The following is a 25651-nucleotide window of genomic DNA, read 5'->3' as shown; positions in this document are numbered from 1 at the left end:
AGCAAAGGACAGGCACTTTATGAAAAAGGAAACCTAAATGGCCAAACACTTAAAAAGTTGATTGAATTCAGTAATCAAGGAAATGCAAATTAAAGCCATCATGAGGTACTAATACACACTCATCAAATTAAAAATTCTGACAATATCAAATTTTAGAGAGACTATAGAGCAATGAAAACACTCTTACAGGCTAGGCACGGTGGCTCATGCCTGCAATCCCAGCTACTCGGGAGGCTGAGGCAGGAGGATCACTTGAACCCAGGAGTTTGAGATTGCTGTGAGCTAGGCTGACGCCACGGCACTCTAGCCTGGGCAACAGAGTGAGACTCTGTCTCAAAACAAAAAAAAAAGGAAACACTGTTACAGTGATGATGTCATACAAATTGACACAAAATACTTTAGAAAATAGCTTAACATAACCTGAGAGGTGGTTCAACAGATTTTTAATTTTTAATTATTAAACTGTACATATAAAATGTATGCATTTTTCTGTGTATTTATTATATTTCATAATTATTTTAAATGTAAGCCGGGCACAGTGGCACACGTCGGTAGACCCAGCTACTCAGGAGGCCAAGGAGGCAGGATCACTTGAGCCCAGGATTCCAAGGTCAACCTGAGCAATCTAGGGACCTGCTCTCTAAAAAAATAATAGATTAATTATCTTAAAGTTAAAAGGCAGTAAATATATCCTTACTTTGACCTAGCTGGAAACCAAACTTTTAAAAAATAATTATTTGTTCATGGAATGTATTTTAAAAGGGACATGAGATGCTTGTTCTTTCTGAAATATTAATATTATCAAGAACTGTTTTTTAATCTGTAGAACTAGTATGGCTTGATGGGAAAAACTTTATAGAGATCCAAGTACTTTGAAATCATGAATTTCTAGTTTATCACTGTGAAGAATTTATTGAGATGAAGATTGTAATTGTCTTTGTTGGGTTTTTAATGTTCATCTTTATTTGGTTCTGAATGCACATATGAGGTTTTTGCATCAGAGACAGATTATTATGAAATCATAATTACTGTCCTCGATCTTTTTTTCTCTCCAGTTATTACCCCTGGGGAGATGTGATGAGAACCAGATGTCACCCCACCTGTAAATGGGGGCTGTACTCTAAGTGAGGAATTCTGAGAAAATGAATCTGGGCATTTATAGAGAAGAGAAAGGCAGCTATCCTCCTCCCCTTCTAAAAAGAGGAAGAAAAACATCCCCTGCTGCTGGAAGGCAAGATGGGAAGACTCCTGGGATCTCATTCCAATCCTTTTAGAATGTAAATAAATCTCCGCAGGGGCCAGAAAAGCCAAGGGGCCCCAGAGCTGTCTCCACGGTCCCAGGCTTCACCCTAACTGGAAATGCAAATGCACATCTCTGAAATTGGGTAAATCTCTTCAGTTTTCACTGTCTAGACAGATGTAAGTTACTTTCTAGAGCTTGCTCTTAGTCCAGGATCTCAAGTTTTCATAAAATTTGTTCACAAAGCCCTAAATGTACAGAAACACAAAAATATTTTCTCTACTTCCCCACAGTCTTCCAAAGTTAATTCTTCCTTCTGCTTAAACACCTGGTTGTCCATCTAAAGCCACATTTCCCAGTCATTTTCAGATAGATGCAGTCATGTGACTGAGTTCTCACCAATTGGAAAATTTTCCTTCCAGTGTGGTGCCATGTGCAATCTAACATTGGAACTATGAACTTGAGTTTCTCTGGTATGCAACAGATGTTGCATATTGCTGTGCTTCTCCCAAAACTTTAAAAATCCTTCAGTTACCTTGTGAGTTTCTGGTGGGACCAGGGCTGCCTCAGTTTAAGAATTGGAAAATTAACCACTTAGCATTTGACAGATCAGTGATACTGACAGAATTTATTCAGGTGATACATATGAGCAAGCTAATATACAAGAAGTGACTGTTTGGCTAAGCCATGTTGTAGTTTCTCATTTCACTCATCCATTTAACACCGTCTATGTGAAATTTCTTTTTGAAAATGGAATAGAACAAAGTCTGAGGCTAAAGAGAGCATTCATTTTCTTTAATGAGAAAAAATTAGTTATGTGACCAAGTGGGCTCTTCCAACAGATGGTGACAAATTATTCTGACTTTCTCCCATTAATTTCACTTTCATTCCTGAAGGATTTTCTTTCTGGATAAAACAATTCTGGGTTGACATTTCTTTTCTTCAGTTCTTGAGAAATATTCACTTCCTTCTGGCTTTCGTGGTTTCTGATGAGAAATTCACTGTTATTTGGAACAGTTCCCTATATCTGATGAGTCTTTTCTCCTCAGCTGCTTTCAAGATTTTTACTTTGTCTTTACATTTCAAAAATGCGATAATGTCTTGAACTTCTTTGAGCATGTACTATTTGAAGCTCAATTTCTTAAATCTGTATGTTTATGCCTTTCATTAAATTCAGGAAATTTTCAGCCATTATATCTTTGAATACTTTTACAGCCCACACTCTATTCCTTTTATTTTGGGGACTCTGATGACACCAGTGCTAGAGCTTTCGTTACAAGAGTCCTTGAGACTTTTTTCCAGCCTATTTTCTCTGTTGTTCAGAATGGGTAATTTCCATGGTTCTATCTTTCCTCTGACATCAACATTCTGCTACTGAGCCCATCCAGTGAGTTTAAATTATTATTATTTTTTCAGTTGTATACTTTCCATTTAGTTCTCCTTTATATCTTCTATTTTTTACTGATACTTTCTACTTTTTCAGGTTTTCAAGTATTTGTAATTGTTCATTGAAAACATTTTTATAATGACTGCTTTTAAATCCTTGTCAGATGATTTCAGTGTCCATATCATCTCATTGGTGGCATCTATGAACTGTCTTTTCTCATCCAAGTTGAGATATTTATTGTTCTTGATATAATGAGTGATTTTTCTATTGTATCCTGGACATTTGAGGCATTGCTATGAGAACCCGGATCTTATTAAATCTTCTTTTTTATTTATAGTAAGCCTGTGCTGATGCTGCCAACAGAGAAATGGGATAAAAATCTAGGCTACCCATGTGACCTCCACCGACATTCCACTCCACTGGGGCTGGGAGACCGGGAGGAGTACCCTGTCACTATTAGGTGGAGGGTGGATTTCAGGCTCCCCACTCTGCCTCCTTTGCACCATTCCAGAAGAGCAGAGGAAGAGGGCCTCATTACCGATGAGGGATAGGGGTGGAGATGTGGGGTTTTCCATGCAATTTGGCTGCATTAGAGCAGTTTTATCAAAAGGTTTCTGTCTTGCCAGACTGTCCCTTCCCTTACCTTTTAGCAAGAGAAATCAGGCTTTATGAGAGGTTGTTTTGTCTACATGCATTGGCACTTCTGGGTGTGAGCTTCTCCAGGATATATAAGCAGCAAAAAGAAAACCCAGAGAACTTGACACCACGTTCCTTAAGTTTCAGGATCCCTAGCCAGTCCACCTACTTCTCTCTGCCTTTCAGAATCTTATGTTTGTTTTATATATAATCTCCAGGGTTTTGGGCTTACTTAGTGGGAATCAGGGGAAATGCATCCGCTCCATCTTTTCCAGAACCAGAAGTCCAGCTCCCTTGATGACAGATATTGCTTTTTTCCCTGAGTAACTCTACTGTTCCCACCTGGAGGAATAGGAAGAATTATTCCAGCAAAGACCAAAATCTAGATATATCTCTATTATTCTAAATAAGGTCCTTCCTCAAGGGCCTCTGCTGCCCAACATGCCCACAGTTCACTAATTGAAGAGCAAGGGAGGAATAAATGAGCCAGTGAGTGGGGAGATTTATAACAGAAAAACTATTAGTTTAGGGGTGGTTTATTAGCATTTTTTATTACTCCACCATATCCTATATTTTGAGTATAATAGGAAAGGAAACATACATTTAGAAAGTGAGCTTTAAAAGGTCACAATTAAAGCATTATATACTTCCTCCCCTCCCCATAAATTACCCCTCCCCAGGCAATGATTAAAGAAAGAAAAAAAATACTGTCTTTACATTCTGGTTTTTATTTAGATTTTTACTTAATTGGACCTGTAACTTCTCACTTTTGGTTAAAGTGTCATAGGCTCTCTAATAATTACAAAAACAAAAAACAAAAAAACAAAAAACACCCTACTTTGTAAAGCTGAAAAGTTATGAGCTTGATGTAGACACAATGGTTGTTAAAGACCAAACTTACATAATTACTAAGGTAATGAATAAAGTGTTAATCTTCTTGTTCTACAGCTCTTTCTCGATTGAACCAGTAGATCTACCCCAGATCTGATGATTGATCATGCCTGAAGTTGGCCCTATTAGATGTAGACTGTCTTTGCTGCTTTTGATATTTTCTATCTCAGGCTGCTGGCTGGCCTCTTTATTCCGAGAAGAGCTCTTGCAATAAGAGTATTGAACCAGTTATTTCGAACTTTCTTATTCCGACAAACATCCAGGCTTCTATAGAATCTGTCTTTTTTCTGAAATACACACTGCATTTCTTTCATGTTCTGCTTATATGTTTCTACTTTCCCTGTTTCTGATGGCTTCTGATCTTTCTTGTCCTGTTTACAGTTGATGTGAATTGCTTTGCCTTGCAGAGTTCCCACTTTCTGCTGCTGCACCTCCTTGAGAATCTCCATCCCCTGCTGTAGGATTTGGCATTCATTCTCCAGCGAAGCCGCAAGCAAGTGCAGTGAGTGGGTGTCATGGCTCAGTTTCCTCACTTGTTCCTCCAGCCTGTGCTGAACTGACACTTCATTATTTGGTTGGGCTTGGAAACAGACTCCACTATTATCAAGAGATTCTTTTATGTCTTTCTGAGATTTCTGATACGATTTTATCAGTTCACTGAGCTCTATGTGTTGTTCACTCCAGTGTTCTGCTTGCTGTAGTAATTGCTCCATGTTGTTCCTGAGTTTCTGATTTTCTTCTTGAACATTAAGGAATCTGCATTTTGCGTTTTCGTTACTTGGTGGAATTTCATGAAGGGCTTTTCTTTCTTCTGAATGATTTACCAAATCCCTTGCAAAAACTTGTACCGTGTTCTTGGAGTTCTGATTTTCTACTATCATCTCCTGTTTCTTTGTATCCTGTTCTTTCTCTGGGTCTAAACTAACAAGAAGGTTTTTCACTAGCATTTTATTTATTTCATCAAGTCTTCTGATTTTGTCTTTAAGTTCTGACATATCCTTGGAAATATCACAAAGTTCTTTTGCTTCTGTGATCTTCTCTTCAAAATCTGCCACATCTTTAAGAATATCTTTAATTGCTTTTAAGAGATTTTGAAACTTCTGTTTACTCTGTTGTTCTGTTACTGGATGGCTACTATTCTTTAGGGAGGGGAGAGAGCCCCAGGTAGAAGGGGGAAGTAATCCGATTTCAAATAAGGCAACCATAATCCTAGGGTCCAAAGAGTCTTGATGGAGATTGGGAGTAGGGCTAACGGTTTCAGAGGGGGTGGGCATCTTAGCTGATTTAGCAGAGGTGGCCATCAGAGCACAAGGAAAGCAGAAAACCTTAGAGATTCCAGGAGGGGCAGATGATGGTCCTCTGTGCAAATGGATGGAAAATGTGGAACCAAGCAGAAGTCAGAGACCAGAGTTAAGAACTAAAACTAGGGAGATGATGTTTAGGTGAAAGGTGACATCTTAGACGGCCTTGGGGGGAGGAGGGGTGGGAGAGGGGACCAGCAGCTGGGGCTCCATCTCTCCTCCTCTAAGCTCCTGGTGTTTATTCCCTGACCCTAGCAACCAGGTCTTTATTTTGTCACTACATCATTGTGGCCCGTCCCTAGCTTCTGTCTCCTTTGTGTCACAATAGAAGCCTCTTAAACTCCTGCCCAGTGACTCATGCATCAAAATCAACCTTGGGCTACACCTACTCCTCACCCCAGAAAGATCTACAACAGTCCTTCTCGTCCTCACTTTTCTAGGTTGCTATTCATCTCATTCTAACTGCACTGTTATTTCCCTACCTCACCCTTATGCCCCACAGCCCCAACTTCCACGGCAGTGTTTCTGTACCACCTAAGGGCATGGGAGAGCCTCAGCCCTCCCTGGTGAGGTCCCCATTCTTCCAAAGCACCTGGAGACCTTACTGCTCCCATTGTAGGAGAGATGCTACCATAAAAGAAAGTTATCCATATGAAACAGAATCCAGAGTGGGGTATCTTTTGTGATTTTAGGAAAATAATGTCAGGAATCCAACCATTCAAAAATATTCTACTGCAGTGAAAAGAAACTATCTGAATGCTTATTTAACAATACGATTACAAACTGGAACTTTTCTTGGCTTTGAACACAGGCTTAGCAAGGTTACTCCTGAATCACTTACATCAGATGATAGAAAACTTGAATCATTGCTCTTCACAGTAACTTGTTAAAATGACATCATTTATCTAAAGCATTGAAACAGCTACACGGGGGTTATAGAATAGCCACTGAGGTTCATTAAACTTAGTACATTCTTGTCTTTTTGTCCTTACGAGTCAGGTCCTTGAGAATATGAAATTCAAAGAAAATGTTCCTTGTATGTGATTTTTTTTTCTTGGCTTTGAAAATTTTGCTAGTGAGTACTTTACTAGAGGCTTGCTTTCAATCTTAAGGGAAAATTCAATTATTTTTCCTTAAGGAAGAGAAATTTATGTGTTTTTTTTTTCTTCTTCCACAGCTACCAACTCATTTTGGCTTTAATTTCCCTGAGGCTCATGCTAATCTTTCAGCCAGCTGGGCTCAGGGCCATCATCCTTGACTACCCAAATACAGCAGTGTTGGTCTTTTTACTTGAAAAAAGAGCACCTTTTCTAATTCACACAATGATGCCATACACTCTAACAATTGCCTTTATGCTTTAATTCTATCTTATAAGGTTCAACTTAGGTTGTTATTTCCCCTTTGATTCAAGTATCAGTTAAGATAATTTTCTTAATCTCCAGGACAAGGGGAATTTTTTTCTAATTTGGTAATCAATTTCTAGCTTTATTGCATTGTACTCAGAAAATGTCTGTAGTATCTCTACTTTTTGAAATTGATGTTTTCTTTTTGGTCTAATTATCAATGTTCATGTATATTTCACGGATACTTAAAAAGAAAATGTATTCTGTATTTTCTCTTATGCTTGCAGCTTTTTGATGCTGTTGGACATAAATCTAATATTACCCTTGTCTTGGTTTTTTTAATGAAAACTGGCTTGAAGGTATAGCTTGGTCAAGATACCAAGATAATCTTTTTTCTTTAATCTAAAAAGGATTTAAATATTTCCTTTCTCTTTATAACTATAATGAATTCCAGTTAACATTTCTGTTAATTTTACTGAAATTTGAGTTTACTGTAGATGCTGAAAGGTATACAGGTGCTGGAAAACATTGGGTGGTCCTCTTTTCTTTATTGACCTATATTCCCAGTGAATAACCATGGAAGTTAAACACATTTGGATTGTCTTACAGTTTCTATCTACTAAGTTTTCCATAGCTTAATAACTTAAAAAAAAAAACTACAGAAAAAGCAAAAAGCTGTTTCTAAAATTATTAGAGGGCTGTGTACAGTGGCTCACATTTGTAATCCCAGCACTTTGGGAGGCCGAGCCAGGAGGATGGCTTGAGGCCAGAAAGTCGAGACCATCCTGGGCAGCATAGTGAGATCCTGGCTCTACAAAAAATTTAAGAAATTAGCTAGGCATGGTGTTATGTACCTGTAGTCCTAGCTACTTAGGAGGCTGATGCAAGAGCATTCCATGAGCCCAAGAATTTGAGGTTACACAAACCATGATTGTGTTACTGCACTCCAGCCTAGGCAACAGAGTAAGACTCTGTCTCTAAAAAAATAAATTAAAAAAACAATAGCGGGGCGTGGTGGCTCACACCTGTAATCCTAGCACTCTGGGAGGCCGAGGCAGGAGGATCGCTCGAGGTCAGGAGTTTGAGACCAGCCTGAGCAAGAGCGGGACCCCTGTTTCTACTAAAAATAGAAAGAAATGATCTGGACAGCTAAAATTATATATATAGAAAAAAATTAGCCGGGGATGGTGGCGCATGCCTGTAGTCCCAGCTACTCAGGAGGCTGAGGCAGAAGGATTGCTTAAGCCCAGGAGTTTGAGGTTGCTGTGAGCTTGACGCCACAGCACTCTAGCCCGGGCCACAGAGCAAGCTTCTGTCTCAAATAAATAAATAAATAAATAAATAAATAAAAATAAAATTATTAGAGAAAAAACTTATATTGAATTTTTCTCTTTTTAAAACCAGTTTGCCTTTACAAAAATATAAAATCTTGTGTTCATCTTTAATGCATTTGAAGTTCAAAATGAATATCAATAGATAGAATGTGTTACTCATGATTCTTTTGGTGCCAAATGCCAGAGACTAAACTCAAATTGGCTTAAGCCAAATAAACTGAGGCGGAGGGTGGACTGGGGGGGTTGAGGGTGTTATTGACTCATGTAACTTAAAATTAAAGGAGTAGCCTCTGGCATACCTGGATTTAGGGGGCTCAAGTTCAATAATTAGGATTTGACCTCACCATTGCTGAGTTGCCTTTTTGTCTCTGGGCCTCTCTCTTAAGGTTCTCTCTCTACATGGTGGTGCCAGGCAGCTCCAGGCTTATCTCCTACAAATGTAACAACCCCAGAGAAATTACAAAGAAAATGTCTCTTTCTTTATAATTCCAGCAAAAGTGCCAAGGAAGGCATTGATTTGCCCAGCTTGGGTCATGTGCCCATGGAGTTTTGGGGTGGTCAGCGCATGGGCTGAATGAGAGAAAGAGTGGCATGCTGGGGGTTGTATCAGAATATAGGGGATGAGCGAATGATAGGCAAAATGGACAGCTGCCTACCACATAGTGCCTAAAACAGAATCATAGCACAAGGCACTGCTTTCTATCCGAATGAAAGACACTCTCTAGCCCTTGGAGATTCTGATAAAATCCTATTTTTTTACAATGGAGTCTCACCCTGTCACCCAGGCTGGAGTGCAGTGGCACAATCATCACTCACTGCAGCCTCAAACTCAAGCAATCCTCCCACCTAAGCCTCCGAAATAGCTGGGACTATAAGTGCACATCACTATGCCTGGCTAATTTTTTAATTTTTTTTGTAGAGACAGGGTCTCATTCTTTTGCCCAGGCTGATCTCAAACTCCTGGCCTCAAGCTATCCTCCTGCCTTCACCTCCCAAAGCTCTGGGATTATAGGCATGAGCCACTATGCCTGGCCAAAATCCTTTTTTTATGTGTGAATACATTTTTTAACTTTTTTTTTGAAAAAATTTTAGACTTAGAAAAAAGCTACAAAAATAGTACAGAAAGTTCCCTTTACTTAGCATCTCCTGACGCTAACATCTTATATAATCATAGTACAATTGTCAAAACTAACATTGGCACAATACTTCTAACAGATTACTGGGATTTTACCAGTTTTCCCACTAATGTCCTTTTTCTGTTCCAGGGTCCCACTCTGCATTTAGTTGTCATGTCTATTTTCTTCTATGACAGAGCTCAATCTTTCCCTGTTTTTTGTGACATTTTTGAAGAGCATTCCTCAGTTATTTTGCAGAATTTCAATGTTCAAGCTATTTCCCCTCTAGACGGGCTACATACAAGTGCACGACTATTAATACATCTAAAAGCTTCATACAAATAATGATGCTTAAAATCACACCCTGCATAGGATCCCTTGTGAATATGAAGACTCTAACCCTTGAATACTCATCACCAATCAGCTGCTATTCTTTGGTTTTAAAAAAACCTATTAAGTCAGGCACAGTGGTGCGTGCCTGTGGTCCCAGCTACACGGGAGGCTGAGGCAGGAGGATCGCTTGAGCCCAGGAATTCTGGGCTGTAGTGTGCTATGCATTGGGTGTCCTCACTAAGTTTGGCATCAATATGGTGACTTCCTGGGAGTGGAGGACCACCAGATTGCCTCAGGAGCAGTGAACCTGCCCAGGCTGGAAACAGAGTCAAAGCTCTCGTGCTGATCAATAGTGGACTGTGCCTGTGAATAGGCACTGTACTCCAGCCTGGGCAACATAGTGAGACCCTGTCTCTTAAAACAAAACAAGAAATAAACAAAAAACCTATTAAACAACTGCATAAAATAAAAATATTTTTATTATGGCAAAAAACTTTCTATCATATTAAAATTATTCATATACATTTGAGTAAGAAATAAATTATTATAACATAGAGAATAAAATAAATATGAATCCATACTCATATAAGCACATAGTTGAATGAATAAATAAAGGAAAAGAGACTGTCTTCTTTATCAAATAATTCCAATTAATAAATATAAAAGGAATAAGGGAAATAGAAAACTACCACTAGAACACCACTTATAGTAATTGTTGGAGGCAAGATCCACCCATGGGTACTAAAATTATTAGACAAAAATGTGAGGAGAAACAGGATATTTGCATAGTCTCAAAGTATCTCCCCAAGATGTTTGCTAATTACAAAGGGGAAGATAGTAACTTTATTCAATGGATAAATCCAGCAGACAACCTCTTAATGGAGTGATCAAGGTTAATGTCACCAGAAATAAAACATACTGACATCATGTACCCTTTGATATGTCATAGGGTACATGTCCTGAGAAGGACATATCACTTCTGTATCATCTTGCCAAAAATGGATAACCTCAATCTAATAATAATTAGAAATTAGATCAACACAAACTGAGACAAACTGCTATTATTCTGTTTTAGGCACAACGTAATAAGCATCTATTCATTTTGCCTGACAGACACTCATTCTCCATATGAATAATTTTAATATGATGCAAACTTTTGGTACAATAAAACATATTTTTATTTTATGTAATTATTTAATAGTTTTTTTTAACCAAAGAAAAATAGCTAGTTGACTACCCAAAGGTTAGGGTCTTTATACTCACAAGGAATCCTATACAGCGTGTGATTTTAAACATCATTATCTGTATGATGCTTTTATTAACAGATGTAGTAGTGCACTTGTAGGTAGCCAGTTTAGAGGGGAAATTGCCTGAAGATTGTAAGTTTTATTCCGAAAATCAAAATACAGAACGCCTTTTTCTCGGCTGTCCTCTTCTCTTTGACCACCAGGTGGCGGTATGAGCTTTAAAAAAAATAACCATGCAACTATTACGTGTGGGGGGGGGGCATAATATCTGAACTCTAGAATGAGTGGAACCTTAGAGAAATTCTCATCCACAGTGTTATTTTTTTCAGAGTTTGGGAGTGTAGATTATAAAAGACTTGCCCAAAGTTACATCTACTTATATGATGAGAGCTGGGATTAGAGTCCAAGGCTCCTGCCTTGTTAAAGTTGCAGGTTCTGCAGATCAGGAGGCCCTGGAAGAATTTTTAAAAGCAATACCTGCTAAATGTTATACAGGAAAAGGACTAAGTGGAAGAACAGGTTTTCAACACTGATGAGATTGGCTTGTTTTACAAGCACGTTGGCAAACAAACTTATATAACGCAAATGGCATTTCAACTGACAAAAATGTTGAGACCAGAGGCTCACAAGAACCTACACCTGTATTGCCCCTAGAAACAATAGTTCAGTATTCACCAATTCAATGTTCGAGGTGACTTTACAGAATATAACTACTGCAAATGATGAGAATCAACTATATGTAAGGCTAAATTAAACAAAAGAAGTGTAAAACTTACATTCTGAAAACCACAAAACATTGGTGTAAGATATTAAAATTTTAAATAAATGAGAAAAAGTCTCATGTTCATGGATTTGAAGACTTATTAATAATATTGCTAAGGTGGTGATGTTCCCATTGATTTACAGATTTAACACAGTCCCTGTCAAAATACCAGCTGCCTCTTGCAGAAATTGACAAGCTAATCATAAAATTCATATGAAAATTCAAGGAATCCAGAATAATCAAAACAATCTTGGAAAAGAAGAATAAAGTAGTAAATCCCATATTACCTGATTTCAAGACTTACTATAATACAAAGCCACAGTAATCAAGACAGTGTGGGCTGGGCGCAGTGGCTCACACCTGTAATCCTAGCACTCTGGGAGGCCGAGGAGGGAGGATCCTTTGAGCTCAGGAGTTCGAGACCAGCCTGAGCAAGAGCGAGACCCCATCTCTACTAAAAAAAAAAAAAAAAAATAGAAAGAAATTATCTGGAGAGCTAAAAATATATATAGAAAAAACATTAGCTGGGCATGGTGGCACATGCCTGTAGTCCCAGCTACTTGGGAGGCTGAGGCAGGAGGATTGCTTGAGCCCAGGAGTTTGAGGTTGCTGTGAGCTAGGCTGACACCACGGTACTCTAGCCCGGGCAACAGAGTGAGACTCTGTCTCAAAAAAAAAAAAAAAAAGTAACTTTACCATGGAGAACCAGGCAGTCACCACCTTAACCAAGTGATCGAAGTTAACATCACCAGTAAAGGGACAAACAAATTTTTCTGTGCCTCCTGTATAATATACTGAGGACACATCACTTCTATAGCATTCATGGACAAAATACACAATATGAATGTCAGCATGAGAAAACAAAAAAAAAAAAAAAAATTGAAGGACATTCTATAAAATAATGGACTATACTCTTTAAAAAAGTCAAGATCATGAAAGCAAAGAAAGACTGGAGAACTGTTTAAAGGAGACTAAAGAGCCATGACAACTAGATGAAATATGTGATCCTGGACTGGACCCTGAAAAAAAAGTGATCTATATGTTTTTGGGACAATTAAAATTTGAATACAGTCTGTAGATTGAAGCCCAGGCATTGGTACATTTTAAAGCTCCCAGGAGATTTACATGCAGCCAAGTTTGAGAACCAGTAGGCTTCCCCCCCTGGTTTTTACTTAGACCTCACTGTTGGCCCAGTTAGAAAGGGCAGTTTCTAACTCCTACAATAAAGTTCCTCAGGAACTCTAAGAAGCTCTGAAGACAGCGAGATTGTAAAGATGACATGCTATAAACCTAATATTGGCATGCTTTTATGGTAATTAATAAGACTAATGATAATATAACTGCATTAAAAGAATTAGAGAGGATTTGAATGATGTAACTAATCTTTCTTGCCAATCACATGATGTTTCTTGGTCATCAATTCTGCCTTGTTTCTTAATTTCTAAAGACAAGCTTCGATTGCAAAAAAGGGCGCACAATGAAATCAATGCAAAAATAAGGTTAACAACCAAAGTAGCTTGTCTCCAGGTATCAGATTTCAGTTCTCTTGACTGTCAGGACTAGGAACCCTGCCATACTTTCTTTTTGTCTGCTAGACCCAGAATGTGGACCTTTTTACCTCCTCAAAGACTTGTCACTGTTTAGAAGAACTGAAATCTCTAAGAAATAAAAAACAAAGCTGGGTGCGGTGGCCGGTGCTTACAATCCCATTTACTTGGGAGCCTGAAGGGGGAGGTATCTTGACCCCAGGGGTTCAAGGTTTCAGGGAGCTATGATCACACCCCTGCACAATAGCACTGCCACCTCTCTCACCCGCTAGCTAAGGCCCCACCTGGCTTTGCTTACCAGGCAAACTGCTGAACACTATTCCAATTTCCTCACTCCTACTTACTCTTCAAACCACTAGAATCTGCCTTCTTGCTCAGAACTTTACAAAATTCCTTAAAGATGTCCTTGCTGATAAAGCCAAAGGACAACTTTCTATCGTTACCTACTGTCCTCAGCAGCATTTGACACTCCCGGCCATCCCCGACGTGCACACCCAGAACAAGTTTTGAAGTCAGCAGCCCGAGTTCTTCCTGGCTCGGTTACTCACTAGCCCAGCAAACGTAGGCAGTTACAATAAAATTTATTTAAAAAAACAAAACCCATCATTGAATTATTTAGGAATCATGTTCTTTTTTAAAAAATACATTATAGAAGTGGATTTGCTTGCATTTCATTTAGGACTTTTACACTATGTTTATGAGCAATGTTTTTGGTTTTGCTTTTTAGCGCAAAAGAGAGTTTATCGTCTCATTTAACTGAAGAATCCACTCATAGTTATGTTTATAAATAAGAGTGATTTTAATTTTCTTTTTTGTGCTGACCTTGTCTGATTTGAGTGTCAGGGTTAAATAAGTCTTGCAAAATGACTTATGCAACGTTCCTTCTTTTCTATTCTCTGAAATAGTTTGTGTCAGATGAAGATTAGCTGTCCTTTGAAGTTTCATTAAACAAACCTCTGAAAATATCGGGTGAACTTCTTTTTTTTTGAGACAGAGTCTCATTCTGTTGCCTGGGCTAGAGTGCCATGGCATCAGCCTAGCTCACAGCAACCTCAAACTCCTGTGTTCAAGTGATCCTCCTGCCTCAGCCTCCCAAGTAGCTGGGACTACAGGCATGTGCCACCATGCCTGGCTAATTTTTTCTATATATATATTTTTTAGTTGTCCATATAATTTCTTTCTATTTTTAGTAGAGACGGGGTCTCACTCTTGCTCAGGCTGGTCTTGAACTCCTGAGCTCAAAGGATCCTCCCTCCTCGGCCTCCCAGAGTGCTAGGATTATAGGCGTGAGCCACCGCAACCGGCCTGGGTGAATTTCTAGTTGGGCAGGATGTTGTCTAGATACCATGGACAATCTTCTCAGTAAAACTACTAAGCATGCTGGAGTGAATGTTTTTAAAGTTATGTAACTGTATTGCTGAGCTAGCCAAAAAAAAATAAAATAATAATCAAAACGCAAGAAAAAGCAGGAATTTGGAGGAAGCAAGAAACTAGATTCTTCCCTCAGGGTATCTCCAAATGCTGGTAAACTTGAATTTTAGTTTTGATGGCTGAGTCTAATACAGGAGGGTAGGTGACAAAATCCATCTCAGAGTCTAATAGAAGATTCCCCTACAAAGCTGGGTCTGCAAAAGGCTAAGCCCTTTGCATTAGGGTAAACTAGAAATAAGCGCACACCAGGGAAGAGGAGAATAAGGAAATTTGCTTATCTCGACCTGTTGCTGAGTGGAGAGAGGGGGAAATGACTTCCTTGAAAATTTAAAGCCAGTTTTTATTTGGTCACAAGGCTGCCTAAAGTAAACTTTTCCAGTTGTCTTTGCAACTAAATATAGTCACAACTACATGTTCTGGCCAATGGGATGTAAGGGGAAGTGATCTGTGATTCTTGTATTTCATTTAGGATTTTTCCATGTATGTTTATAAATGAGATTTTTAATGTTCTTTCCTTGTGCTGGTCTTGTCTGGTTTGAGAGTTCTTAGAAAGGGAGAAAGGTATTCAGGTAGATAGCTAGCTGTCTCTGCCGCAGTGCTACAAGAGGTGAATGAAACATAAAAAGGGCTGTCAAAGGAGTGTCACAGAAATAGAATTTTTACATGAGCAAGAGGGATTCTAATGTCCCCCTTTTTCTAGAGAGATGGGGCCTTGCTCTGTCACCCAGACTACGGGAGAGCAGTGGCCTAATCATAGCTCACTGTAGCCTTGAACTCCTGGGCTCAAGTGATCCTCCCACGTCAGCCTCCTGAGTAGGCAGGACTATAGCTATGTGTTACCATGCCCAGCTATTTTCTTTTTTTTATAGAGATGGGATCTTGCTATGTTGCCCGGGCTGGTCTGAAATTCCTGGGTTCAAGCGATCCCCTGCCTTGGCCTCTCAAAGTGCTGGGATTGCAAGCATGAGCCAACACACCCGGCCTGATTCTAATTCTTTAAAGAAGATCCCAGCCCTAAATTTGAGCCAAGATAGCTGCCTTGCAAAAGAAGCCATAATTAGTGATGGAATGTACAGGAAGATGAAATGAATTATTTTTGTCTTCATTCCAAAGTAATCTGGAGCATTCTGTGGGCTAGAAATGGGGAGAGTTTGGGTTTGAATTACTCAGAAAGAAAGGGGGGAATTTTATGTGTGGGTGGGGGTGTATGTCTATATTCATCAGAGAGTATTCATACAATCCAATTTAAATATTTCTTGAATGATCCCTTTTCCTGGATGTGCTTGACAGAGCTCTCATGGTTTTCTTCATTCCTCAGCTTCTGCTCTCATCTGTCCTAACCTACCTCCCCCTGCTCCTCAGAGGAGTCTCATCTTACCTTCCAGTCTTGCCGTTGAGCAATCCAGTCCTCTTCTGTCCCCACTGGCGGCTCGAGGCCACCATGCTGGGCTGAGCCAGAGATAGAATAGCTGAGGAAGGAGTTTATCTGGGATGTAACTGCTGATGGAAGAACCTTATTCTAGTCACCATAAAAAGTAAAAGATAAAATATTTGTAAAGCCCTTCCAGCCCCACTTTATTGCATGGATCCTTGTCCTGTCACCAGGTTGAATCCTATGAACAACTATATGTTGTTAACATTCTATACCAGTGGCCTTCAAATCTTTCTGTTAATATAGGCCATATAAAAGTTTTGAAAAACTATATACCCCCTCACCCATTTTTAGTTTGACATCTAATATTTCTGATCAAATTTATTTTTGGTACATAGGATATAATTCCCACATGTTAAATTTTGACAAAAATTTAATTGTTCATCTGTTTTGTTTATTTTTTTTGAGACAGAGTCTTGCTCTGTTGCCCAGGCTAGAGTGCCATGGCGTCAGCCTAGCTCACAGCAACCTCAAACTCCTGGGCTCAAGCAATCCTCCTGCCTCAGCCTCCCGAGTAGCTGGGACTACAGGAATGCACCACCATGCCCAGCTAATTTTTTCTATATATTTTTAGTTGTCCAGCTAATTTCTTTCTATTTTTAGTAGAGATGGGTCTCACTTTTGCTCAGGGTGGTCTCAAACTCCTGATCTCAAGTGATCCTCCCGCCTTGACCTCCTAGAGTGCTAGGATTACAGGTGTGAGCTATGGTGCCTGGCCTAAATTTTAAAATTTTAATACACTTTGCTAATGCAACATATTTTGATAAAATGCTTTTATGTTCTCTCATACTATTTGTTAAAATCATAAAACTACATATTTACTCATTTATTATATACAAAATGTCCACCATATAAGATAGTCCTCCCTGTTAAAGCATAAGCCAGGCTGGGCACAGTGGCTCACGCCTGTAATCCCAGCACTTTGAGAGGCTGAGGTGGGAGGATCATTTTATGCCAGGAATTAGAGACCAGCCTGAGCACCATAGTAAGACCCCATCTCTACAAAAAACAACAAAAAAAATTAGCCAGGCATGGTGGCACAAGACTGTAGTCCTAGCTACAATACTTGGAGGCTGAGGCAGGAGGATCGTTTGAGCCCAGACACTTGAGGTTGCAGGGAGTTATGATGACACCATTGCCCTTTAGTCCAGGCTGCAGAGAGAGACCCTGTTAAAACAAAACAAAACAACTCAAAATGCATTTTGAAATACAGTTTACTAAAAGCAGTCAGATTAACACAGTAATAACATAGTACTCATAATTAATCTATTTCTATAAAAAATTACAGGAACAACAATAAATCTATATGCCATATCTTATTATTTTATTTGCAATAATATAGTGTAATGTGCAGTTAAAATTATCAGTTATTTATGAAAGAACAAAATGATTTTTAAAAGACACAGTATTTGTTCAGTAAATGAGTATGTGCATTGAATTTTGGTGTTATTTTTTGGAAATAATTAAATAAAAGACATAAAATTTTCAGAAATAACACCATTAATTCCATTAGCCATTATGATCAAAGGTTTTCATCCATTTAAGGAAAAAAATGACAATAATATATGTATGTGTGTGTAAAATAATAGGTCCCCCAGCTAGCATATAATTTTAATTTTTATTAACAGGAGATAGAAAATATTAAACATTTTTAAGAGGAAATGAGGATTGACTATAATTGGAACAAATGTTTTATGACATAACTTGATAAAATGTGTTTTAACTGTTTTATTAAATAATGTCTTCAAATCCAAAAGAAGTCACTTTTGGAAAATTTAGCTGTGGGTTTTATTACATGTATTGAGACTAGGTAGTCCCAGAAAACATGGCAGCTCCACTGGAAGAAGCAGTGTCACTATGTTGTGCTGATGCAGAGCTCAGGGCGCTTTGCTTTCCCCAGCCTAGGAATGGCTCTTAAGCAGAAAGGAATGTCTTGTGTTTTCGTATGTAGGGGGAAAAGCCATTTGGCATCCAATATTTTTACCAATGCTTTTTGCTTTCCTCTCACTCAATTCTCCCTGGAAAGTAACCCATAGCTCTCAAGAGTCAGGGGGTGGAAAGTAGAAAACTGTCATCACTCCCAATATCCAAACCACAGTGTATCTGATCCAGTACATCTTCCCCCAAAAGCTAAATACTCCCAATTTTAATGCAACACTTCACTTTTAGAAACACATGTCTGGGAATGACAGAAAGCTTTTGTTAGGTTTATATACCTGGATTAATCACTAACAGAGGCTTCCCCGGAGGCATTTACAACCCAGGACAGGGTACTGAACCATAAAGATGCAGCATGGCTGAGAGGAATGTCTTTCTTGTATAAAGAACAAGAAGCACAACTGTAGTTAATTGAATCCAACCCCATCAATTACAGGATGTACCATCATTTTATGGGCCAATAAGGAAGAAAAACACTGCTAATTAGACTTATGATAATGTTCTCTTATCATTTAGAAATGTTACACTTATTGAAAGATCTTTAAAACACTCGCTTAGACGCATTTTTTTAACCTTGTAAATAAACAGGTTAAAGTATTTTTAAGCTGTCTTTACAGCCAGAGTGGCTCACGCCTCAACTCAGAGTTGATAACCTTTTTTCCCTTACAACATTGTCTTAGGGGCATCTAGAGCATTGGTGAAGCAGCATTTCCCCAAACACTGCTCCACTCTCAGGGATTTTCTTCTAAGTCACTGACATCATCTATTTCTCAAGTTTTGATGCTGGGGCTTTCTTGCTGTTACCAGAAGGTGTCAGGCAAAGACAGCTATGGCAAGACTGCTACTTGGCCAATACAGATGGTAACCTGAATTCTGGATTTCAGGAGTACTAGCATGTAGGGAGAAAAAAAAGATCATGTCAGAATCAATGAAGTATAGTAGTGTGAAGGGGGAGGTAGGACAGGCTGGTTGCGGTGGCTCACACCTGTAATCCTAGCACTCTGGGAGACCGAGGCAGGAGGCTCGCTTGAGCTCAGGAGTTCGTGACCAGCCTGAGCAAGAGTGAGATGCTGTCTCTACTAAAAATAGAAAAATTAGCCGGATGTGGTGGCCTGCACCTGTAGTCCCAGCTACTCAGGAGGCTGAGGCAGGAGGATTGCTTGAGCCCAGGAGTTTGAGGTTGCTGTGAGCTAGGCTGATGCTGCGGCACTCTAGCCTGGGCAACAGAGCGAGACTCTGTCTCAAAAAAAAAAAAAAAAAGCACTGTAGGGGGTGGTGTGGGTGGGTAAACTCACAACTAATAGTGTGCAGGAGCAGGAGTGCACTGTACAGGGGAAGGTCACACTCGTAGCTCTGGCTTGGGCCAGGCAAAGGCGATATATGTAACCAAAATGTTTGTACACCCATAATACTCTGAAAATTTTTTAAAAAGCTTAATAAATTAAAGGTAGTATGTATGCTTTATAATCCTATTTTGGAACATACATATATGTATATCTGTGCGTAGATATTAATACCAAGATAAACTCTGGATGAATGTTCACAAAAATATTCAGTGATGATTTCCACATGCTAAAATTGGAGATAATTTTCAAATTTTTTGGTCATCTTTATGCATTTATTATTTCAAAATAATGAAGGCGATGCTTTCATAGTCAGAAAAAGCAATGGTGTTATTTTGGGCATTTTTATTAATAAAAGGTTATTATATAACCAAAAAAAAACCACCGTGAAGACAGTGGCCACACACTAGGAAAGATACATATAACTGACAAAAGATTAGCAGTAGTAACAGTAGTAATAATGTAATGATGATGGCAACAATAATAGCAAATGCTTTTATAAAACTTACTATACATCAGAAACTATTTCCTAATACTTTCAACACTTATTATTGTATTTTTATTTTATTATTTTATTTTGTTTAGAGATAGAGTCTTGTTCTGTTACCCAGGCTGGAGTGCAGTGGGACAATCATTGTAGGTGCTCACGGGAGGGTGGAGAAAGATTTCTCATGCAGAGATTAGGATAGAAAGAAGAGGTTTATTTACTTTTCCTGGGGAGGGGAAAAGGACCAGCACAGAGGTGGAAAGGGAACAATGTGCTGGCCCCGAAAACCAGCTACTGGGGCTTTTTAAAGGGGGCTGTAAAAATGGCAGGTAGTGTGGAGAAACTGCGGCATCCACTCCTTTCTTTCTTCTTGGCAGCAGGTCGATAACAAAAACTGGGAGGATGTCAAAGTCCAAGAGTTAGCTCTCCTGCCTTTCCTTGGAGAAAGGATTATCATAGGAGATGCGACTCTATCCTGGAAATAGGGCTGAGGCCTGGAGTTCTCACCCTGCTGTTCATTCAGGAACTCTTTAGACTGTAAAAAAGCAGATTCTCAAAAAAAATTTTGAAAGAGAGAAATTTACATCTCTTTTCCATCCATTTATTTCTTTTCAGAAGTTGTGCAAAACAGAACTCCTGTAGAGTGCCCATTTTTGAGAGAATTCATAGGATTGATCTTTAACTGTTACTGGGGAATTATGGGATTAGGTATTTTCCTGTTATTTTTGCAAAGTTGCCCCTTTCAATCATAGGTCACTGTAACCTCCAACTACTGGGCTCAAGACATTCTACTGCCTCAGCCTCCCCAGTAGCTGGGACTATAGGCGTGTGCCACCATGCCCGCAAATTTTTTTTAAAAATTTTTATAGAGAAAAGGTCTCTCTCACATTTTTGCCCAGGCTGGTCTCAAACTCCTAGGCTCAAGTGATCCTCCTGCCTTGGCTTCCCAAAGTGCTAGGATTGCAGGTGTGAGCCACTGTGACTGGCCTGTTACTGTACTTTTTATTTTTATAATCTGGTAGATACAAAATGGCATATCATTGTGACTTGAATTTGTCTAGCTCAGCAATACAGTTAAGTAGTTTAAAAAATAATTTTAAAAACATTTATTCCATATCATTTACTCCATAACTCTCACCTACTCCCATCTGACTTAATGTGGGGAACTTGTTCCTTTTATTCCTTTACCACCATCTTAAAGGAATAAATGTACTGTAGGTATTGAAAAAGAGGGGAAATAAATGTTGTCATTCTGCCTGCCATTTTGAGCCCCAAACTTCTCTTCCTTTACCTTAAAATTATTTTAGCAGAACAAAAATATAAGGCAAGACTTACCATGCAAGCTGTCCTCATCCTGATGTGCCCTTGAGAACCTTGTCCTGCTTTGGACATAGAGCAGAGATAAGGCTCCAGATGTTCCTAAACATACACGCTGGGAAATCAATGGGACGTGATGGGATTCCCTGGCCCCAGCCTCCCATCTCACAGGAGGTGGTAGTTCTTGCCTCAGGCTCTTCCCTGAAATCTGAGGGCCCCATATCAACTATGGTACACAGGGGTCACAAGAGTGCATGTCCTAAAATTTCCATCCCATCTGAACTAACAAATGTTCAAAGATCTGTTTGCACCCAAGTACTCCCCGTTGACTGATTCCCAAAGTTAGAGAACTCCCCAGTGTAGGTTAAGGTATTATCTCCTCCTGAGGGTTTGTGCTTACAAGCGCACACCACCTGTGGCACAGCTGACCCAGCCCGGCTGGCCACCGGCATCTGGCTGCGGGCACATACATCAATCAGTAAAGGCTGCAAGTATTTGACATTCTCAAAGACGTAAGTACATAGAAGGCTTTACGTCTGCAGGTATTTTTTTCCTTCCAAGAACTGAACCCTACACTTAGGATAGAAGCTAAAACATTCTGTCTCCTATTTTTTCAAAAGCCTTTGTGTGTCCAAAGGAATTTAAAAATAATAGTACCAGGAAATCCTGTACTTCTAAATGAGGAACCTTCCAAAGTTATCTCCTCCTCGATGAGGGAGTGAAGTTGTCACCAGGAGCCTTTCAGAAGCTAGACGCAAATCTGGAGGTTGGCAGCAGCTCAGGCCTTTCGCAAATTGTTATCAAGTTTCCCTTGGGAGAGGCTCCAGCTGAGCCTTTTCTCTGTGCTTTCCACTAATCCATCTCATGGCCCAGCAAAAAAGTGTGGTGCCAATTCCCTGCCTGGGCTCACTGGCTCTAGTCACACACGCCTATTTCCAATTTCATACTTTGAGTGGTGGATCAGAAACGAATGCACCTGAGGTTCCATTTACTTCTTCAGAAAATGTAGTCTCGAGGTGGAGTGGAAGTCCGCTGCTTTTAGATAAAGCAAAGGAATAAGAATGTTTATTCCTGCTTTCAACTTGTACAATTGGCATGGGAAAATAAGACACACAAAGAAAATATTTTAAATTATTGATTGATTAATGTCAGCTCAATAAATGCATGTTTTTTCTTTTTTTTTTTTAAAGGAGCTGTTGCAGCTGACTGTGGTGGCTGATGCTTATAATTCCAGCACTTTCAGGAGCTAGAGACAAATCTGAAGGCCCAGGTGGGAGGATCGCTTGAGGCCAGGAGTTTGAGACCAGCCTGGGCAAGAGAGCAAGACCCCATCTCAAAAAAAAAAAAAAAAAAAAGCAGCTGTTTCTAAACTTCTCATTTGGATTTCAGAGTCACTAATTTTCTTCACTGGGCGTTTTCCTATCCTTTTGCATTAAAGAGGGAAACAACATGAAATGGTCTTTGAACAGTTTCTTATCATCTTTTCTCAGCCTTTTAAAATTCTCCTACTGTTGACTCTAAAACATTTTTCTGTAACCAAATCCCATTATGAGTAAATAGGCTGGATTGCCTTCCTGTGAAACCTCAGGAAGCTCCTTCCGCCTTTCCATCCCTCCTGGAACAATGTAAACGTCTCCAAGTGAAACTCTCAATGAAAACCTTCTATTGATTTTCACCAAACTATATGGCCGCACAGGTAGTTAGCTGGCTGTGTGGTTCTTTTAACACCAAGCACTTCCAAAGACAGCTTACTTCAAAGTCTGCATCATATGAAGTGAATTTAAAAGAAACTGACAGGAATAGTCTCCTTAATACATATTAAAAAGGTAAAACAACACAAAGTGCTGTTATTTGAAGAAATGGGCTCACCTCTTGTACTTCCCCTCAGGAAATGAATTAGAATGGATTAACCAGGAAAACTGAAAAGAAAGACTGTTCTTGGCCTTGTCCTTTCCCGCCCCCGCCCCAACCTCAAACATATCTGAATGTGTTTACTTGAAATCAGGACATGGAAAGTTTTCTGGATTGAGTTTTAAAACCAAAGCAGCCAGAATAATTTTTCTTGGTATGCAGAAGAACAGAAATAAGCTGTCTTCAGAAATGTTTTTTACATTTTATAGTAAAGTTGAATAGTGACTGTAATGATTATTTGCCTGATTTACCCAAACATTTATTTCCAAGTGAAGAAAATGAAGACTTTCAAAAATCTACCCAAAGATTGTTACATATTTTAATTAAATGAAAGAGGCGAAGCCTCTCTAAACAATTTTTTTGAGACAAAGGATTAACTCAAAATCTGAGTGTACCTGATACAATGTAGAGAAAAAATATCTATTTTTCTCTCTTTATCGATATGAAGAATAGGTCCCTAATCGAACAGGACTTAAAAAATTAGTTTGTTCCCAGAAGGGTTGAGCAGGGCTGAAAAACCTGTTGAGCAACTCTCTACTCTCTTCATTAATTTGGAATTTGGGTTCCCTGGGGTGTGTAAAGGAGGATTTTCCTTTGTACTATCTATACTCAAAGGACTTGTCATGCAAATTAAAAATGTGAAAGCCATTAAGGGGAGAATCTTTAAAACACTGAGGCCAAACCTTTCAAGCACCATCCCAGGGCTGAAGAATCATCAGCTTCCCGTGATTACAAAATAACTGATGGTGAGTACATCTGTCCCCTTAAGCATCTCCCCTAAAAATCACCACTCGACAACACCTCGTTAGCCTACCTGCAGTCATTGTGTGATCTTGGAAAATAAAAGTGCATTTCTTTAAAGATTCCTCTCAATAGGAATTAGTAGAGTTACATTCAATTTTCTTTCTGCCTTTGGATAAAGGGTTAAATACAAAACCATTTTAAGGAGGAGTTATTCCCCCTGTCAAAAGCAAGCTGGAGGCTGCAGGGGTCTCCAGTGGCCCTGGGTGGCCTGGAGGGCAAGAGCCAGGCCAGAGAGGGTTCCTGATCACAGAGCACCACCCTGTGTTTTCTAGAAGTTTTAGGACAAAGAAAGGGGAAAGGGTGGTAGTTGAGGCAAAGAGAGGTTTTCATTTGCTGTTTAATTTAGGTGAAATTTGGCAGGGCGTGGCAGCTCCCGTCTGTAATCCTAGCACTCTGGGAGGCTGAGGCTGGAGGATTACTTGAGCTCAGCAGTTTGAGACCCGCCTGAGCAACAGCGAGACCCTGTATCTATGAAAAATAGAAAAATTAGCCTCTTGTTGTGGCCCAAGCCTGTAGTCCCAGCCACTTGGGTGGCCAAGGCAGGAGGTTGGCTTGAGCCCAGGAGTTTGAGCTATGATGATGCCACTGCATTCTACCTGAGGTGGCTGAGTGAGACTCTGTCTCAAAAAAAAAAAAAAACATTTAGGAGAAATTTGACCTTGTTTATAACTTGAGAATGATTTGATAGAAAGGAAGGAATAAAAATGATTGGAAGGGCTGGGTGCGGTGGCTCACGCCTGTAATCCTAGCACTCTGGGAGGCTGAGGTGGGAGGATCGCTTGAGCCCAGGAGTCTGAGTTGCAGTCAGCTATGACGACAACATACCCAGGGCGACAGAGCAAGACTCTGTCTCAAACAAATAAATAAATAAAAATTTAAAAAAAAAAATGCTTGCAAGAGAGAAAATTGAAAGACAAGGCTGGGCGCGGTGGCTCACGCCTGTAATCCTAGCACTCTGGGAGGCCGAGGCGGGTGGATTGCTCAAGGTCAGGAGTTCAAGACCAGCCTGAGCAAGAGCGAGACCCCATCTTTACTAAAAATAGAAAGAAATTATCTGGCCAACTAAAATATATATATATAAAAAATTAGCTGGGCATGGTGGCGCATGCCTGTAGTCCCAGCTACTGGGGAGGCTGAGGCAGTAGGATTGCTTAAGCCCAGGAGTTTGAGGTTGCTGTGAGCTAGGCTGACGCCACGGCACTCACTCTAGCCTGGGCAACGCAGCGAGACTCTGTCTCAAAAAAAATAAAATAAAATAAAATAAAAAAATAAAGATAGACTGAGGGCAAAATGAAGTGATTAGTGTTAACAAGGAAGATGAACAATATTTATTTTAAATTGGGCAGCTCAGGGAAGGTCAATACAGGGTCAAAAGAAGGGGTTCTGGAGTCCAGGGGCTGCTCATGAGCTCCCCAAAATGAGGGAATAAACCAAGAAAGAGACCGTGAGCAGGGCATGGTGGCTTGCACCTGTAGTCCCAACTACTCAGGAGGCTGAGGCAGGAGGATCACTTGAGCTTAGGAGTTTGAGGCTGCAGTGAGCTATGATTGTGCCACTGTGTTCCAGCGTGGGCGACAGAGCAAGACCCTGTCTCTTAAGAAATTTTTTTTAAATTAAAAAAAGAGGACATGGACTCCAGAAAGCCAAAGCAACAGAAGAGAGTGACAAAGTGGAGTCCCAGGATGGAAGTGCAGCAGCAGCTTGTGTTGCCAACCTCATAGTTCTTGGTTCCCAAGTCAATAGAAACTGGCAGGCGACCAAAAAAGAAATTTAAACAGGCAAGGCTTTATCAGGACTTTTGCTTGAACAAAAGGGAGACAATGCTTGTGAAGAAGCAAGGAGACTGGCTCT

General features: G+C 39.7%; 1 protein-coding gene across 1 annotated transcript; it reads right to left on the bottom strand.

Moving 5' to 3' along the window:
* Positions 1–4208: 4208 nt before the first annotated feature.
* SPZ1 (spermatogenic leucine zipper 1) lies at positions 4209–5455 on the bottom strand. The gene has a single exon (XM_045566101.1). It carries the CDS (start codon positions 5453–5455, stop codon positions 4316–4318), a length of 1140 nt encoding a protein of 379 aa, XP_045422057.1. The 3' UTR covers positions 4209–4315.
* Between the last annotated feature and the right edge of the window lie 20196 nt (positions 5456–25651).

The sequence above is a fragment of the Lemur catta genome, chromosome 12 (assembly GCF_020740605.2).
Source record: "Lemur catta isolate mLemCat1 chromosome 12, mLemCat1.pri, whole genome shotgun sequence".
Classification (NCBI taxonomy): Eukaryota; Metazoa; Chordata; class Mammalia; order Primates; family Lemuridae; genus Lemur; species Lemur catta.
This window is presented reverse-complemented; position numbering and strand designations above follow the sequence as displayed.

Bases quoted from the DNA above. Each gene is read 5' to 3' on its own strand.
- SPZ1 (XM_045566101.1), bottom strand. From the start codon at position 5,455: ATGGCCACCTCTGCTAAATCAGCTAAGATGCCCACCCCCTCTGAAACC.